The 19,883-nt window shown below is 43.1% G+C and overlaps 1 protein-coding gene across 1 annotated transcript in view; it reads right to left on the bottom strand.

Annotated features, from left to right (window-relative positions):
- Nucleotides 1–19,883, bottom strand: part of LAMP3 (lysosomal-associated membrane protein 3) — a 32,971-nt gene that overhangs the window by 11,609 nt on the left and 1,479 nt on the right. Inside the window, exons 2-6 of the mRNA XM_008572233.1 lie at nt 16,767–17,218; nt 16,367–16,630; nt 15,368–15,496; nt 4,093–4,150; nt 463–633 (exon numbers count right to left, since the gene is read on the bottom strand). Coding sequence (XP_008570455.1) covers nt 463–633; nt 4,093–4,150; nt 15,368–15,496; nt 16,367–16,630; nt 16,767–17,218 — 1,074 coding nt within the window. The remainder of the gene's footprint in view (nt 1–462; nt 634–4,092; nt 4,151–15,367; nt 15,497–16,366; nt 16,631–16,766; nt 17,219–19,883) is intronic.

Below are 19,883 nucleotides of genomic sequence, written 5' to 3'. Positions count from 1 at the left end.
CAGTGTTTATCTCTATCCTGAATTACTGCAGCTTGCTCTTTTCCCTCTGTAGGTGGGAAACAATCTATTCTGAAATCTTGGATTTTAGACATCACTAATGTTCAGGATCTTTAAAGTGTTCCCTAAACTCACCTGAGTTTACCAGTGCTCCACAGTATGTAAAGGGAGTTCGCATAGGGTGTTTTCTGACTTTTTGATTGAGTGTGTGCGTGTTTAAATAGCAAGAATATGTGTTTTGGTCAAAGCGGATATAAAGTTCTGCAGGAGAGCTGTGGATATGAGTGCGCTAAGGTGTCTGATTCTGAGGTGGGAGGGCAGGGTGGCTGGAGCTGTGTGGAGTCACACCGTTCTAGGAAGCGCACATGATTCTCGCCCCTTTGAACGCTTCCGACAGAAGACAACTTGGAACTTCCCCTGGGTCTCTGAAGTTTATGTTAGTGACCTGATGAACCCTAAACTTACCATTTCCAAAGTGGTCTCCTTCAAAGTCAAAGGCTTGAAGTTGGACATTCATTGTTTGCAGTTGAAGTTGGGCTGACAGCTGGAGGCTCTGTTCACTCACACACTTGAAGGAATGCCCAACTGTTGTCTCAAACATAACCATAGCACTTTTCATTCCTTGGAAATTTTTCTCTGAAGAGAAAAGGTGAGATATAGATACATAAGAATTCTAACATATCCCTTGACTTCTAGCTGTTGCTGGGATGCCCACATGCAGTTACATGGCCTTCCTCCAGACATGGCTCTCTGAGGGTTCACCTACCTTCTCTTCATGAAAAAACACCAGGTGCTGTTTGCAGACTTCTCCTGGTGCTGTTTAGAGTATATTGGAGACCCCTCAGAAAAATTGGAATGTGAGAACACTGAAATGAGAATGCTGGGGAAGGTTTCCTTAAGTTATTTTAAATAATTGGGTCAGAGTTGATGGGAACTATTGGCAATGCTTGGCACCTCTGTGCACACAAAAACAAAGTCAGCAAATGGAACATTTGCATATCGCCAGACTGAATACATTAACATCGCAGGAGGAAGAACTCATTCAGATGGTGGTGGTGGTGGGTTGCTTCCATTCATAGAAACAGAGAGAAGGGAGAGGCCCATGTCCTACCATCTGAGTGCTGTCTGGGGAGAGGGTTTTGCTCAAGGACTGGCCCTGTCTTTTTACAAGTAGACCCTTTTCAAGGAGGTGGATGCTTCCAGGCAGATGGGGTTGAGCATTTTTTTAACGTTTTATTTTATTTTTAATTGACACTTAGTAATTGTACATATTTATGGGGTACAGTGTAATGTTTCGATACATGTATGCATTGTATAATGACCAAATCGGGGTAATTAGCAAATCCATCACCTCAAACACTTATCATTTCTTTGTGAACATTCAGAATCCTCTCTTCTAGCTATTTTGAAATATGCAATACATATAGTTAACTATACTGTTAATATAATAATATTGATATAATTATATTAATAATTAATAATATGATTAATAATTAATAATATAATTAATATAATAATAATAATATTGTTAACTATAGTCACCCTACTATCCAAGAGAACACCAGAATTTGTTCCTCCTGTATAACTGCAACTTTTAATCATAAAATAAAGTCCATTTGCTCTAATTCCACACTTGCCAAGCACCCTTCCAACTATCTGGTATTTTGGACCTCCTGAATGGGAGAAAATTCACTGGCCAGAAGATTCCTTGGCCGTTTCATAAAAAAATAGTTATGTGATTGCTGTGGATTGAATGTCTCCCCAAAACTCACTGAAGCTTAATCCCCATTGTAACAGTGTTAAGAGGATGGGAAATCAGACTATGGCAGTGTTGAAGTCTTTAAGAGGTGACTGCCTTGTGAATGGATTAATCCATTTGTGGAGTAAGGGGTTAATGGTTTAGTGGGTTGTCACGGGAATGGCACTCGTGGCTTTATAAAAGGAGCAAGTGAGCCTGTTAGAGAGCTTTTGCCATCCTCTCCATGTGATTGCCTGTGTTGCCATGGGACCGTGTAGAGAGTTCCCACCCAGAAGGCCCTCACAAGATGTGCACCCTGGACTGTGGACTTCCCAGCCTCTGAAACTGTAAGAAATACATTTGTATCTTTATAAATTACCCAATTTCAGGTATTCTGTTATAAGCAACAGAGAACAGAAAACGAGTTGGCATCAATTCCTGCATTTGTACATGCAAATGCCCTACATGATGTATTGAATTATCTGTGTACACTTCTGTGTACACTACTGCATCATGCGTTATATCCTGGGATAGTCTACTACTACCATCCCCACTAACGTTACACCTGTCATTACTACCGTAATTACAACTGAGTACTATTACTATTAGCATCACCACCACTACTGGGAAGAAAATCATCATTAGTGTGACTACTTCAGCTCCTGCTGCTACTGCTGAGCCCCGATCATCAGGATCTAAAATTACTTTCTCCCCCTTCATCTGACTCTAAATTAACTTCTGGTCTGACTTTCCCTTCTGCTGCCTCTTGAGAGATTACTACCCTACCCCTGGCTCAAATCTGGTCCATGGCTAGTGACAATATTAGCTAATTTATGTTAGCACTCTCAATATTTATTCCCCAGCCCACATGAGGAGATGTGTGAGTTGATGTATATGAAAATGAGTTGTCAACGATGACATTTTATTTACATTTAACCAGCAATCATTGACGAAATCCTCTTGAACAATATTAATGTAATATATCTAATATTTTAAGTAGCCGTTACTCCACGTTTTCATTTCTTGGTAAGTTTCTTTAGTGTAAGTTCCTTAATAAAATAATGTTTAAACCAGTCAAAAGACAGAACTTTGAAAAGGAGAAAACAGAAACTCCTAGTACAGTACCTGGCACAGAGGAGATGCTCAATAAAAGTTTGTTATCTAAGCCTAGGCTTTCTGGGGGAACATTTGAGGCCTCCAAGAGACTCATTTATTTTGACTGGGAGCTTTACTTCTCTAGAAGTAAACATTGTAGGAATTCTTTCAACTTACCCCCCATGGGTAATTCTCCATACAACAACCAAAGTGAAGCTTTATAAATGTAAGTCTTATGTATCATTTCCCTATACACTCCAATGTATATCATTTCCCTATACACTTTAGAATAAAATCCTAAGTCCTTGCCTTGTCCTGCCCACAGGCCCTTCGTGCTCTGGCCTGGTTGTCACTCAGAACTCACATGCTGTTTGTTCACTCTTGGGGCACCTAGGTGCCCTGCTGGTCTTTAAGCACCCTAGCAAAGTCTCTCCTTAGGGCCTATGCACGTGTTGTTCCTGACATTTGGAAAGAGCTCCCAGGCCCAGAGATCAGCAAAGGGAAGTATCTCTCTGCCAACCCTCACCTCTTCAGAGAGGCCTTTCCTCCCCTGAGGGCTTCACTAAGTCCCTGAGTAAAACAGCTTTCCAGTCCTCTCCACTCCCCATGCTGGTGTTCGCTCATAAAACTTATCACTAGTTAACAGTGTATTGTAATTTTTTTTTTTTTTGTCGTTTTTGAGACCGGCCACACCGCGCTTAGCCAGTGAGCGCTGTGAGCGCACCGGTCATCCCTATATGGGATCCGAACCCGTGGCCTTGGTGTTATCAGCACCGCACTCTCCCGAGTGAGCCACGGGCCGGCCCCAAGTGTATTGTAATTTAACATGTCTGTTTGTGATCCTCTCCTCCTTCTAGAATGTAAGCTCCATGAGGGCAGTAATTATTGGTTTGGATAATTATGAATCCTCAGTGCCTAATACAGACAGGGTTTGGCACCTAACTACATTTTAGTAGAATGAATGTGTGATTCCACGAGCCTAGGAATAAATTGCACTATCAACATCCAATTTGTCAAAGTCAGTAAACTCTCTATTGTTGCCAATAATGATCTTCCACATATTCTAGTCCAACTTCCTTTGTGAGCAGATGGGCAAAGTGAAGCACATAAAGGTGTCATAAATTTCCCCAGAGTTACTTTGCTGGCTACTTTCTGTCTGTTTCTTAAAAGCAGCATCAAAGATTAGCAGATTCAATGGGATGAAAAATGAGCCAACTGGAAACAGTGTCATCACTGGTAGAATAGCCATTCTCTGTACTAACCTGGATTTGAGATGGTCAAATAGGCTCCCACTTCACTGATGAAATATGATTTTTCGTCCTGTAAAACAACAGTGTGTTAACCTTCGGGTAATCTCCATTTTTATGTTTATGATCCTGGTTTACAAACTTTGTTTAGTCAGGATTCCAGCAATTAATCCTTGATATGAGGGTTTTGGGGTGTATTGGTATTGAGCCATAATTGTATTTGAAAAATTTTTAAAAAGTAGACATACCACACAATAAACAAATACTCAGTAATGACTTGCCCTTGGGCCAAAGTTCTCTACTGCATGCTTGTTACTAAAGTCTGAAATTCAAATTCTACCAGTATAATTTTAGTCCTTTCAGCTGTGCCAAGTTTCCCCTTGTTAAAATGCAAGTACATTTGGAAGGTGAAGGGTTTTGAGGATCGTACAATAAGCTTTTACTAGTGATTAATATCTAACAGTAGGGGTTCATAACCTGAGACCACCAATCCTTAAAGGTACTGTGAGGGGACTTCATGGGTCCATAAACCCTCTGGGAAAAATAATGTATGTAAAGTTGTATGATCATTTTGCTGGGTAGAATGTCAATTAAACAGATTAATAGGTCCATGTTTCCAAAATGGTTAAATGGAACCACAAGGAGGAATTCTGGGAAGAAATATTTTACCCTGAGATCACTGGGATCTCTAGAAGAGGACCCCAGGTAGTCGTGTTCAGAAACACAGAGCAGTGCCACATTGTATCTAGGGACTTTCCTTTTGGGAAAACAAAGCAATCGAACAAGGAAACTACAGAACAGCCCTATAATCCCCTGAAAGACTGAGGGTATGAAACATTCAAAGGAATTGAATTGGGGCATGAAAGGGTAAGTTGAAAAGGAAGTTTTTAATTTTTAAAGTAGGTGATTTACAGTGTTCTCACAAATAAGAGGAGCAAAACCTGGCAGAGCATGCAAAATCAGAATCTGAAATTGAATTACTTTTAGAAGTTTCAAATCTAGTCATTAAAGACATTTAACAATAATAATCTTGACCACGTTATAGTCCAGTTGTATCTTATCCGTGGATGAAATGATGATTCATCACACAGTACACAGGTTCTATAAATGCAAACTGTTGTAGTAAGGTCACTGATACTGATGCACTGAGCTCTAGATCCTACAATTCACTGACTAGCACCTACTGCACACTGGCTTCTCACCTTGTGCCAGGCACTATAGCAGGCACGTCCGTGCATTGCCTTCTTTAATCCTCAAACTAACTAGGAGAGGGAACAGAGGCTCAGTGATTTGCTCAAGCCCTAAAAGGTGGCAGGAAACAATATGACCTCAAGCTCTGTCTCCAAGTCTAGCCTTTAACCTCTCTTTTATATCCACTCCATGCCAGGCGTTGTTCTAGGTCCTGGGAGAAGACCCAGCTGTCTCCCTCCAGGTGCTCAGTCTCATGGGTCTCAAAGGCGAGTTGAACAATGTGCTTTAGGGAGAAACACCTGTGACCCAGTATCTTTTTGGGTCGCTTTCACATACCATTTATTTGGGTTATTCTTTATTTGGGGCTCCTTTTAGCACAAAAGAAACCTGCATGTCAGGGCTGCAGTCAGGGTTATAAGACTCTTGCCCTATCCTAAGGGCAAAGGGCAGTGACATCAGCAGGGCTTTGATTTTGGAAATTGCTTGGGCTACAGTGTGAGGTTGATTTAAGGAGCCAGCCAGAGAACAATGATGAGGCCAGTCTGAGCCCCCGGGAGGCCTCCTGGCATCTTCCTGCCCTCTGGCATTTCCCTGCCCTGTTCTCACCTGAGGAAAGGGTTCTTGGCATTTTGGCGATGATGGTCACAGTTTATCTAGTGAGAGTTTTTACCTACATTGCCCCATTTGATCCTCACAACACCCCCTGAGACAGAGTAAATATTATCAGCCCATTTTACAGCTGAGATCAAGGAGGCCCAAAGGAGTTAAGCATCTATCTCATATTTGCATCATCTGTAAGTGAGACAAAGCAAGATCTTGCTTATGGAATCCTTCCCTACACTTTCCTCCATGGGAATTGTGGGTTTAGGCCCAAAGTTTGTTGTGTGACAACTTTCTTTCACATTCTCTGAAGTGCAGCTGGAGTCTCTAGCCATCTAGAGGAAGCTGGACATGCTACATAATGAGTTAGTGGGGTCTAGTACAAAATGAAAATGCAGGGCCTCTTGTTCAACAATCATTAAGAAACAAAACAAACAGAAGGGCTGGCCAGTTAGCTTGGTTGTTTAGAGTGTGGTGCTGTTAACACCAAGGTTCAGGGTCCAATCTCTGTACTTGCCAGCCACCAAAGAAGCCAAAAAACAAATTTAAAATATTATTAAGAATTTCAAGGGACTTCTGGTCAAGATGGCAGAACAGACAGTCCCCAGCATCACTCTCTCCCACAAATCAACAAATTTACAACTATTAAAAAGCAACGACAGCCAAGCTGGGGCCGCTAGAGCTCAGGGGAAGAGGAGAGACCTATGGAGTGCGTGAAGGTAGGAGAAGCTGAGATGAGAGAAAGAAAAATACAGTCTGACTGTTGTGAATCCTGGCCACTTCCAGGCTGGAGCTGCTGAGCGCATGGAGCAAGAGCTGGCAAAAGCCACAGCTGTGCCTTTCAGATGAAGTTGCTTGGAGGCAGCAGGGGAGAAGAGAGCCTTGGTGGCCCCTAGGCCAGCAAGACCACTAATAGGGTTCCCATGGACCCACATAGTAGCAAAGAGACACAACAACTGAAAAAAAAGGAGCCACTCAGAGGCCAGTGAGTCATTGCAAGGGACTGGAGCATGGCCTGTCCCGTGGTAAGTGTTTGGAGCATGGGCGGTGGAGGATATGGGACCACTGAGAGAACGCTGGGGCCCAGCAAGGACAGCTGATTTGCCTTCCAATCAGCATAGGACCACTCAGAGGAGACTGATCAGGAATACAGAATTGTGTGGGGTGCAGTTTGATGAAAAGACTCAGGCCCAGACCAGTGTTTCTACACAACCCAGATGCACCGGATTTCACTAGACCCAGAAGTACCTATAAAGTCATCCATTAAAACCTGAGCTAAACAAACAGCCTTCCCTAGGGAACCAGCAGCAAAGCATCAATTTAGCTCAACCACAGAACTAAAGTACTGGTCCCCACAGGAAGTTCCCCCATTTTAAAAGTAAGCAAAGGACAGCAAATTAGTTACAGCACAGAGTTTGAGTGGTGGGAACAGCAAATAATCCAACACAGAACTGAAAGAAAAAACAAAGTACCCACAACAAGAGACAAAGTTTGATATTAACTAGTAAAGGTCTCATTTCACCAAAGAACACCTATAACACCTAGAAGGACTGGAAGTCCCCTGGGCTACCAAGCCAGAAAGGGGGGAGGGCAAGGGCCTCAGCTATGGCCCCCTGATACCTGCAACCAGTTCCGAGGGTGGGGGCCAAGGGCCTCAGCCACACCTCCCCAACAAGCACAACTACCCCAGCAATGACCACTGAGCCACTGCAGGAAGTGCCCTGGGCTCTCCCAAGCCGCAGCAGTGGGGGGCCGAGGGGCCTTGGCCACAGCCCTCCCACACCCACAGTCAGCCCAGCAATGACCACCAAGCCACAGCAAGAAGGGCCTGGGTTCCGAGCTGGGTGGGGGGCAACGGCTCTTGCCACACCCAGCCTGGCAATGACCAAGCCTCTGCTGGAAGCCCCCCAGTCACCCCTGTGGGAATGAGGGGGATGCCACAGGCCTCAATCCCACCCCTCCTCCTTCCTCCTTCTTCCATCCCATTTCCTTCCTCTTTCTCCTCTCCACTTCCCTCCCAACTGCTCTACAAAAACATCATATAATGTAAAAAAATAATATCAATAAAATAAAAATAAAATAAAATGAAATAAAGAATTTAAAGAGACAATAGCAAAGCATTAAACCAAGCATGAGCCCTCCTGAAATGCAGAGGTCGCCCTCCGATGAAGCCAGCCCCGAGGGGAAGAGCCATTCCCGTTCCACGACAGTCTGTAAAAACGAGGCCTTCTGCAAGCAGAGAGCGGAGTGCTCACATTCACTGTGAGTTCATCTTAATGACGTCACAGGATGGTCTAGAACCTGCACTGGAGTTTCCTTTTATTTTGGCTGAGGCAAAATTAGCCAAGCATTGACTGGGAGTGAGCTGATGTCTATCTTTAGGGTAAAGGAAACGTATTTGTTAGGTGAATTCATGTAGATGAAAGGAAGGGAGATGTTTAGTTTCCTTAAGATTCCAAGATTTTCCATGATTTATGGTGCTGATGTCACTTTTTTTTTTTTTCCTTTTTTATCTTTTTTACTGACCGGTAACGGGATCACAACCCTTGGTGTTGCGCCCGCACCACGCTCAGCGGGAACCAGTCTCCACATGGGATCCGAACCCTCGGCGGGAGCACCGCCGCACTCCCAAGCGGCGCACTCTCCAGTGCGCCACCGGGCCAGCCCGGTGCTGATGTCACTTAAATGAATCTTGTTTAGACAAGAGAGCTCACCTTATTTTTAAATTTTTTTGTGGCTGTCAGGTATGGGGATCAAAACCCTTGACCTTGTGTCATCAACACTACTCTCTAACCAAGTGAGTTAACCGACCAGCCTGAGTGCCCACCTTATTGTGTAGAGTTGTAATGTCATAGAATTTTCTTTAAAGAAATAAAATTGTCTTTTATTTAAACTACAGTGAAGTATTTGTTTAGATTCAGAATTCAGAATCTGGCATAATTTGGATGGTAATAAGGCTGAAGTTTATTCAGAATGAGGGTTTGGCAAGCTTTTTCTGTAAAGAGCTAGATAGTAAATATTTTAGACTTGTTGTTCTCTGTTGCAACTACAAACTCTGCCATCGTATTGCAAAAGCAGCCATAGATAGTACAAAAACAAGCAAGAGTGCTATATTCCAAATAAACTGCACTTACAGACACTGAAATTTGAATTTTGTGTATTTTCCATGTGTCACAAAATATTCTCTTTTTTGAACCATTTTGAAATGTAAAAGTCATCCTTAACTTGTGGGCTGTATATTCTCAGCAGGCAGGCTGAATTTGGACTGGGGGCCATAGCTTGTGGACCCCTGGTTTATCCCGTCAATGAGAAATGAGGTCTGAACAAGTCAGTGTTATAAAGATAGTGAGTGGATAACCTCCTACTTGGCAGAATAAAGTGTTGCTAAGAATTTTTTTTTTTTTTCGTGACCGGCAACGGATTGCAACCCTCAGTGTCGCGCCCGTACCGGACCGGGACCGGCAACGGGATCGCAACCCTCAGTGTTGCACCCGCACCTCGCTCAGCCAGTGAGCGGCTGGTCTGTATGTGGGATCCGAACCCTTGGCGGGAGTGCCGCCGCGCTCCCAAGCGGCGCACTGTAGCAGTGTGCCACCGGGCCGGCCCGAGAATTTTTAATACTAATTTTAAAATATCTCTTTGTTCCCTTGCTGGCCTAGTTTGAATTGCCAGATCTTTGTGAACACTACCCCAATTTTATTTTTTTACTAATTCAGTAGAAGAATGGGGATAATACTAGGATTTACCTCTTAGGTTGGTGTGAGGATTAAATGAAGGATCCCATGTAAGAAACTTAGCTCAGGGTCTACACTCAAATTTTAACTAGTGTTTTAAACAATGATAATAAGAAGTCAGATTGCCTCTTCTAAGTAAACCTTTCCCATTGAGCTCAAATGGTAATTTTTATCTATTTCCTAGTGCTCGGATCTACCATAAACAGAAAGAGAGGGCAAGCGAGTGAGTTCAACTTATCTCTATTGATTAAAGAAATAGAGTGGAACCTCAGCTGTAAGGGACATGGGAGTGGGTGGATAGAGGGATGGGGTGGTTGAGTTTGGGAGCTTTAAGCAGGTGTCAGATTTAATCCAAACCCTGGTGAAAGTACACACAACACATTATGCAGTTCACAGCATATGCTTTCTCCTTTTATGTCTGTGGGATTATTCTATGTCAGCTGTTCTTCTCTTTTGGGGTTTGGTTTGGAGAGTGACAAATATCTACCTGCCAGATTCTTGAAGACAAAGCAAAAATCCTTCGTGTAATCTTTGGCATTGGCAAAAGGGGGCTGAGGATTCCTCACAGCCACATACAGCAATTCCGCACTTACAGCATGTCCACTTGAATGCACCACTTGTAAAAGTCCCATCTCACTACCCAACCAATAGGATGCTGAGTTGGTTAGAACACAGCCTAGTAACACCAAGGTCAGGAGTTCAGATCCCCATACCTGACCAGCCTCCACAAGAAAAAAAAAAAAAGAAATACCAAAGTACAAAAAAACAAAACAAAACAAAACAATGGGATGCTGACACAGTGGCTCCTCACTGCTGGTTATCTAAAGAGAGCTCTGAATACCTCACCAAAGAGATCCTAATTCCTCAAGGAACCTTAACATCCTCCTTAGCAAACTGAGGGTCCACTAACATGTCCACCATTGCACAGCAAAGGACAGGTGTCCAGAACAAGCCAGCCAATCAAGCCTGCCCAGGAAGCCAGCATGTCAATGACCTCAAGGCCCCAGGGTCCGCCTGCTGACTTCTGCAGAATGAACTATGGGAGAATCACAGGTACAGATGTTCAGGATGTGGATTTTTGTCTTTAACATCAATCAGGCCTCTTTCGCTCAGCATCACTGTAACTAAATCAAGGATACTTTGCTCTGGACACAGCAAAAAGAAGCCAGAGAGGCTGTTTTTTCAGAACTGCTGATCTACTTTTTGGCAACTTGGCCAAGCGTTCTCTGTAAAATTTAGATTTATTCCTTTATTGACTCTCATTTATTCATAAAACATTTGCTAAAGATATAATATGTACAAAGTCAGGGTTGGGCACTTGAGAGAGCAATGTGAATGAGCTGCAGGCTTGGCCTTCAGGATGGTGAAATGTGTGACAAGTGCATTGATGAAGGCTAGGGGACAGCAGATGGGGACTCTGGGAGCACAGAGGAGGAAGTCTCTCATTTTCACCTGGGGTGGAGGTGGGAGGTGGGGAAGGGGAGACTGCACAGGGTGATGATATCTGAACCATCTTAAAGGATGAACACTCCAGAGGGCTGAAGAATGGGAGGGGCATTCCGGGTAGAGAGAAAAGAACAAAGGAAAACAGGGCAGGAAATGGTACAGCATACTTGGGAAGTTCTAAGTGGTGCACTCTGAGGCTGTTGACATTGGAACATTGATCATAGTTTTCAAGAGGCTAGCTCATAAGCCAAGAGGGCTCCAAGTGATTTCTTAAGAAATCTCTGACACCTCCATATTTTAACTTCAATTGTCCAGAGAACTTACTCTGCCCGTACTTGGGAAGTTCTAAGTGGTGCACTCTGAGGCTGTTGACATTGGAACATTGATCATAGTTCTCAAGAGGCTAGCTCATAAGCCAAGAGGGCTCCAAATACTTTAATTTCAAGACCTTGGCTGGCCAGCATACTGCCCAGCCCTGGTGCCCCTCCCACACTGACTGGTTTCCCCAGGTCCAGAGCCAGGGCTGGAGGCCTGGAACTGTCTGGCCAAAGGGGTGGATGAGAAAGGGATAGTGTTGAGCACAGAAAAATAAACTCTACTCCAAGTTACTGAGGGATGTTTTTAAAACAAACTATGGAGGCAGAAAGGTAGTTGTGGGGAGAAGGGGCGAAAGAGAGGTGTGCTCATCTTGAACTTGAAGGGTCTGAGTAACTTTCACCATGTCACCCTAATCAAATGAGACTCTGACAGAGACAGTTTTCAGTTCTTTAAAAAATGAAGCTAAGAGAAATGAGAAAAGAAATCTACCTCTCCTGACCCCACTACAGGCCAAACACCTCGCTGAGCATTTTCACAGACTGTAGCTCAGCTCACCTCCCAGCAGCCCGACAAAATAAGTACTGGTTGGCCCCATCTTATAGAAGAGGAAACTGGGGCTCACAGATCACTAGCACCCCATCCATGGTCACAAAGTGAATGAATGGATAATCTGTCTTGATTGAACAACAAGGTCAAGTGACACTTTAGGAGGCAGATTTTTTTTTTATGTTATTGTCATTGGTAATATTTCAATTAAAAAATTACAAATTATTATACATGATTTGAAACCTGGAACTATAGCCTATATTTCTGTTATGTTCTCCCATATGCCTAGCTCATTGTAAGGAACAAAGTAGGTGCTCAGTAAATTCTTACTGTTAAATTAATTGATAAATCAGGCCTACCGTTCAGTATCTATTTATTATTCAACAACTCAGTTCTCATTTATAACATCTATAATATTATAACAAATAAAAACTCATATTTTTTCAATTTCTCTTTTTCTCTAGAGCAGTTGTTCTCAACCAAAGGTAATTTTGTCTCCCTGGAGACATTTGGCAATGACTGGAGTCATTTTGGGTTGTCAGATTGGGGGTGGGTCGCTGCTACTGTCATCTAGTGGATACAGGCCAGAGATGCTGCTATATACATTCTACAAGGCACAGGACAGACCCACAACAAAGACTTCTCTGGCTCCAAATGTTAATACCGCTGTTGTTCAGAAACACTGGTTTAGAGAGTAGCAGCATTTGAAAAGTAACTGAACTGTTAAGTGCATTTCTCTTTTGGAAAAACCTAGAAGCTTTCCAGCCTAAATGCACTTCATACAATACAGCCATTAGACAGAAGCCACAGCATCAGGGACCACAAGCCAAATCAGGCCTACAGCTATGTTTTGTTTGACCAGCATAGCGTTCAAATTTTTTAAGAATGTGTTGCCAACATTTAAAAATCATGTGCTTTTATAAAAGATCTTGATTACTGCCTTCTCTGAACAACCAGAAGATCTGGCAATGCGGGGCTCTCATTACCACCTGATAGAGGTGATGTGTAAAATATTTAACAACTGGCACAATAGGGCAGCCACTCAGAATGGACATCTGACCATCCTGAATGAATGCCTGTCCTAAAGAACAGTGGCAGTCGCCACCAGAGCTAGATGCCAGCCATGCCCTGGCAACACTGGCGGGAGCTGTGGAATGGCCACGCTCTCTGGGGAGTTGGGCACTCTCCCACCCAACTCCTTTTGTCTCCTCATTTTACTCATTTTGTCCCCTTTTGTCTCCACATTTTGTCCCCTTTGTCTCCTCATTTTACTGCAGTGTTGTCACCTGCCACTTACCATTTCATGTTTACCTGAATGTTTTTCTTATTAGATTGATTGTAAAATAAAATTTTTCTTGTCTTTAATATTTGATAAAGGTCAATTTTGATGTTCATCAAAACTGGCAATATAAAAATTTATGACTACCTGTTTCAAGGAAAAAAATTTTTATGTTAGCCTGCTTCACTCATTAAGTTACATGCTTAACCCCTGTAATCCTTGAATTTAGGGTCCCTGTTTTGGCTTAAACAAGTCCTCTTTTTTTTTTGGTGGCTGGCGGTATGGGGATCCAAACTTTGGATCCAAACCTCACTCCAACCAGCTGAGCTAACTGGTCAGCTCCAGTTCTCTTTTAAAAAGCAGAATTCCCCGGGGGGTGGGGGGGTGGAACTAGGGCTGGTGGAATTTCACCTTCTTTGAGCCACCTTGCTTTCCCCCTGTTCGGAAACTAGTGTCAGCTGCTTGGGGAATTTGTGCTGGGGAATGGTGAACTTGGCTGGTGAGACTCAGGCAAAGCAGCTCCGGTGACACTTGGGGCCATGGGTTGGGAGAGGCTCACTTTGCCCCTTCCTGATGGTGGGTGAAGGAGGGTGGGAGGAAAGGAGGGCCTGCTGGTGCTTCCAGCTCCATCTGGACACTCATTTCCTGCCCATTCCTCTGGAGGGAGAGGTAATTTGGGAGTACAGAGGATTTTCAGAAAGGCAGGAATTCAACACTTGGGTAGAGTTTGATCAAACAGAGCTCAGCCGGAAAGCATTGGAACAACAGGGATGGGGCGTCAGGAGACAGAAGAAAGTAACAAAAAGAGAGGTTGAAAGGTGACAAAGAAACTCCTGTTTGCAGCTTTGCCTACGGCTTGGCCGAAGCCGCCACTGCATGCCGCAAACAAATGTTGGAGGTTTCCAATGCCTGCCTGGGCTTAAGAATCAATGCTTATGTCTGTATCCTCTGCCATTTTGCCCAAGTGATTTCTTAAGAAATCTCTGACACCTCCATATTTTAACTTCAATTGTCCAGAGAACTTACTCTGCCCTGAATGTCTTTCCCATTCGGTGTGAGGAATTATGTGTGAGAAATTATGTCTTTCCCACTTGGTACTGAAAGGAAACCACTGACTTTTCAAGTGTCTCTCTACCTTACAGAACAAGTATGCACCAGGAGGATAAAGCCTTTGGGGCCCAGTTAATAATAACAACAATAATAACAACCACCACCCTTCATTGAACATTGTTATGTACCAACCACTGTGCCAGACACTTACATATACCATTTCTAATCTGCCCAAGGGTCCTACTAGGTAGGTTTAATTGTTCCAATTTTATAGATGAGGAAACAGGCTCCAACTAGCCCAAAGCCACTTGCCTAATACCAGCTGCCCAGGTCTTCTCAGCGCCTCCTCTTCAGCTCTTAGCCTATTTGAAAGACACTTTGTGGCAAACGGGCAAGTCTCTCCCTGGAAGTGGCATGACCAGCCTCGTCTGGTCCCCAAAGTATTTGCCTGTTTCAGTCACTGCAGTCACAGCAGCTGGCTGTAGAACATCTACCACTTTCCATGCTTAGGTGTGCTCTTCACAGAGGTGACCTCTAATTCCTTTCCCCAACTTTTCAAATGTTAAAATAAAGCTCAGAAAATTAAGTTGCCTACTCGATGTCATACGAGAGCAAGTGACAGAGTCACATTTGTAGCTGAGACTCTCTGACCTCAATGTCTGTACTCTGTCCACTCTACTTCACTGTCTATCCACTTCCAGGAGATGGTCTGGAAAACCCAGGGCCTGGTTAGTCCCTGAATTTTGCTTGCTGTGGTTGGAAAGAACCCATTCTAACATTTGATTTGATCTTAGAATAATCTTTGGTATTCACTGGGAATTTCTACAGGTCTGCTCATCTGTACAACTTCCTTGTTTGGGTGGTTTGTAAAGGGCATGGGCGGCTAGGTTCCCCAGAGGCCAAGTCTCCCCCAAGAGGCACTGAAGCCCTACTTGGGATGCTGGAGGAGGCTGAAGGAGGAAGAAGGCAAACACAAGATGTCGACACTTCCTCCTCTCCGGCCCGGCCTCTCATTCTTGCCAGCAGAGATCTCAGAACTGAAGTGTGAGATTGCACCATGGCCCCAGCACCAGGGAGAGGGAAAGCGATGCTAGAGCCAGTCAGTGTGGAGAAGCTCAGGCCTCACCTTGGTAAACGTGAGATTCACAAATCCGCCTTGGAAATTTAATAGAAGGTGGGATTTTCGGGAGCTACAGTTCCCAGAGGCTTGGGTTGCATTGGGGTCGATGCTGAAGTATCTCTGAGGTGAAAAAACCTAAACAAAACAAGATAGAACAGCTCAATGAGATAGAAAACTCTAGCAAGAATCCAAAGCACAGACTAGTAAGTGAGCCCAACACCCAAGGCTAAGTAGGCGTTCAGTTCAGAACTGCAAACTCTCCAGATGACACCTCTCATTTCCAAACTGTTATGTTCAAAAGCTTTCTTAAAGAAGTTTTCCCACTGAGAGGAATTCTGTGATACATAATTCATGGCAGGCATATTCCCGATAAGCTGCATGGAATTTAATTTCTGTTAAGTTAAACATGGTGAAAGATATTACAGGGAAGGGTTTGCTCTCTAAAGTACTTCATTCTCAAATGAAAAACTGGATGTGGAAGTTTTATTTGAAATCATAAAAACTGTGCAAAAAAAGAAAGTATTATTTTATGATGAATCCTTTCATAAATCAAACAGTCACAACCCTTCTCCTTTGGTCCTCCTGTTAATCTGGATTTTTCATATAAATGTCACAACTGGCTAGAACCATACAGAGCATCTGATACAAATCTCTCATTTCACAGGAAAGGAGCTGAGGCTTGGAAGTCATCGGGGATGACAGGGCCAGGCTAGGATCAGCACTGAACATCTCCCAACATTCTATGCATATTGGCTAAAAGTGAGGGATGTGTATATTTAAATTTTTTTGTATGCCATCCTCTCTCCAAACAATTGCTCCCAGTTTCTATTTTCATAGGTATTCTAAAACATATTCACCTTTTAATGGAGCACCTTGGAGAAAGATGAGCTTGCAGGTATTTATTTCATTTAAAGACACAAGATGCAGGGGATGATCATTCCTAGCAAGGCAAACCCCACTCAAACTTCTTGAAAGTAGTGTCACAGTCCTATGGCCCCAACTTACTGATTCCTTTTCTTGAACAATAAGCTGTATCCCCATCTCTGCTTTTATACACAGCTTGCTTCCATTTAGCACCTGATAAATTCCTGTCTTGGCTGATGATGGCCGAGGTTCAAGGGTAGGTCCAGGAACTGTGGTGGCAGGCAAGGCTGTTTGGGTGGCATTGTGCACAGCTGTGGTTTTTCCTGGGGCCAGTGTGGATTGAATAGGCTTCTGATTGGTTGTGCTTTTGTGTGGTGCTGGGGACAAAGTTGCTGGAAGGATGGTGTGGTTACTGGGCAGGCAAGGCTGTTTGGGTGGCATTGTGCACAGCTGTGGTTTTTCCTGGGGCCAGTGTGGGTTGAATAGGCTTCTGATTGGTTGTGATTTTGTGTGGTGCTGGGGACAAAGTTGCTGGAAGGATGGTGTGGTTACTGGGTTGGGCGGTTTTCCCAGTTGTGTGGCTGACAGTTGATGGGCTGGTTCCAGTTGTATGGAGTGGTGGGGTGATGGCGGGGGGCTGTGAATGAGGAGCTGAGCTGGGGCCAATTGTAGCTTCAGTAACTGGAGCAGCCATGTGTGAGCTGTTGAGTGTGGTTTGGGTTGTGACTAGGGTGTGGGTGATTGGGCTGGTGGATGGGGTGCTTTTCGTAGTTATGGGGGTAGTTGTTGGAATTTTTATTGTGGCAGCTATTTGAGAGGTAATGTAACTATCTGTTGATCTTGCTGCTAAAGTTTTGTGAAGCACTTGGTTAGTTGGTTGCAGGAGAGAAGGTTTTCCTATGGCCTGTGCCATTGCTGCTGTAGTGAGTTGAAGATAATGTCTGATTTCTGGAGATGCTTTGGCTCTTATTTGACTGCCATCATGCAAAAGTACTGCAAATTAGGAAAAAACAAGGTTAAAACACTAGCCAATTGTTTACAAGGTCCCTCCCCTATTCCCATTTTAATGTTTGTTCATAAAAAAAACCCAACTAACGTGCATATTTTTAGATGTGGAAATTTACAGGGCTATAACAATAAAGTGAAGACCACTGAAGATTCTACCACTAGGGTTGTCACAATATTGTAGGCATTCTTCTGCATCTATCCCCTTTGTATGGGATGTGGTATTAATACACAATAAAGTGATCAGGCTCAGCTAGATATCTAAGTGTCAATGACTCTTCATTTCCCACTTTCAAATGTGAATCCAGAGAGTTGACATAAAACAGTGTTTGTGGGTAAAGAGCTGCTATGATGACCTGATAGAGCTGAGGCAGCATAAATAATGGTAATAAAGATTTACACAGTTTTACAGATTTCATAGAATTACATAATCCCAAACTTGGAAGAGTTCTTAAAAGTCATCTAGTCCAAACCCTAATCTGATGCCCAAATTATATGTATGGGTCTTTGCCATGTGTATATCCAATCTATGCTTGATTGCTCCCAATAACAGGAGAATCATTTTCTCACAATATAGTCCCTCCTGTTTTTTATCTTGCCACCTATTGTTTTTCTAAATATAGACAATTCCTTTCATTTCCTTACTTAAACTTTTGAGTGGCCCAGTCTTTCTCAACCAAGAAAGAAAATTAAACCGTAATTGCTCCAAAATTATATGTGGGGCTGGTACTCAAATATTTAACAATCAGCCTGGCCAGTGTGCACCAGCAGAATGTCAGCCCTGATTAAATGGTTATTAATTGGCTTATTTGTTGATTGTGCATATCTCCCACCGATTAAAAACAACCTGAAGATGGCAACTGTGTGTACTGTTTTCACCACCAGTGCCTGTGCATAGAAAATGCTCAGTAAATATGAGTTGTTGAATAAATAACTGAATTGGTAAATGAGGATAATGGCATTATAGGCCTTCTATGATTACTGTAAGGCTCAAATGAGTTTAAGTGAAAGCCTTCATCTAGTCCATTAAGCACACATACAGTGTCTACTGTTGTCACAGGTTCTTTCTGGGGCTGTCACTTAGGGGCAGGCCTCTGGCTCTCACTCAAGCAGAATAAGTCTGTCATTGCATCCTTTCATGCACACAACAATCCAGAAAAGTGGACAAAATAAATGCAGATGATGTTCTTTGGGAGTCTATGATCAGGTACATTGAGAGATGTCTCTGTCCCTTCAATTTTGTGGTTTCATTGTATTTACCCACAAACAGTCATTGGAGCTGTAGATGCCAGGTACAGAGCTGGGATTTGGGAAAACGTGGTGAAAAGGGAAAGATCATTCTATGCAGTTATTTATAAAGTCCTAAAGCTCATATTCATCAGAATAACCCATGAACACCTGTTCTGTCTCCTTCTTCCATACAATATATTGCTAAGTGGTTACTTTTCCCATATTAATAACAATAAAATCCCAAGTTACTGGACACTTATTATATGGCAGGCCTCAGGTCAAGAGTTATCTTTTACTACCTCCTCTCAAAACCCTCCAGTGGGTACTGTCTTTATCCATCTTTCCAATGAGGAAACTGGGGCTTAGAAAATTCTATCAACTTGATCATAATTATACAACCAGTCGATTTTGGAGCTGAGACTCGAGCACCTGTAAATCTGAATCAGAGCCTGTCCTTGGATTTGGGGAAGGGTGAATGTGGAGTGTGTCACCGGGAAGAATGGTGAGGGAAGAGACAAAGCAGAGGAGAAAGGAATAGGAGGGTGCCCTCCAGTACCTGTAAATCTGAATCAGAGCCTGTCCTTGGATTTGGGGAAGGGTGAATGTGGAGTGTGTCGCCGGGAAGAATGGTGAGGGAAGAGACAAAGCAGAGGAGAAAGGAATAGGAGGGTGCCCTCCAGTGACCCCCATTTCACCAAACCCCCATAAGATAGTCCTCGGTGAGGCTTTCAAAAATCATGTGCTAAAATGATGATTATTTTCCAGAAGAAAAGTTCTGACTTTAATCTCAGTAGTAAGAGCTGTGAATTATTTTTGCCCAGCTGGCTTGAAAAATGGAAAAGACAAAAGCATTAGTTCAAATTGCCTTCTATAACCTTTTTAAAAGGCTTATTATTAATGACATTAAATTATTTGAAATCATTGTTAAAGAGTCTTTATTTGTATCTAAAATATTCATTTGGATAAGTTAAATGCACGTTACTAAAGAGTTGTAGATTTTATGAGCTGTAGGTTTATTTTGTAAACCTTGTAATATCACCATATGCAGGATCTTTATTTCCATGTTGTAGAGCTTGCAGAAAAATTTTCCACTTCAAGATTGTAATGGAGGTTGACTGTTGTTGAAGATTTATTTTCACAATTCATTGGGCTAAACCTGCGTTGCTTGTTCCTTGGTCAAGAACTCAAGAACCCCATTAGGTTCATACTACTACTATGGAGAAAGAGAATTTGCTCTCAGGTGTGGTTCCTAGGAATATCTTGTGGTGAAGAGCAAAATTGCTACAGAGAACTCCAGGAGACTGGAAACCACTTGTCTTTTGTTCTCTTAGGAAGACTTTATATCCCCGCTAAAATCCCACTGGGTATGGCTGGTACTCATGAGCTAAAGCAAATCTTCTCGACTGAGTAGAATTTCCTAAAG

The sequence above is a fragment of the Galeopterus variegatus genome, unplaced genomic scaffold (genome assembly GCF_000696425.1).
Source record: "Galeopterus variegatus unplaced genomic scaffold, G_variegatus-3.0.2 Scaffold766, whole genome shotgun sequence".
Classification (NCBI taxonomy): Eukaryota; Metazoa; Chordata; class Mammalia; order Dermoptera; family Cynocephalidae; genus Galeopterus; species Galeopterus variegatus.
Note: the sequence above shows the minus strand (reverse complement) of the source record. Positions and strands in the feature narration are given on the sequence as shown.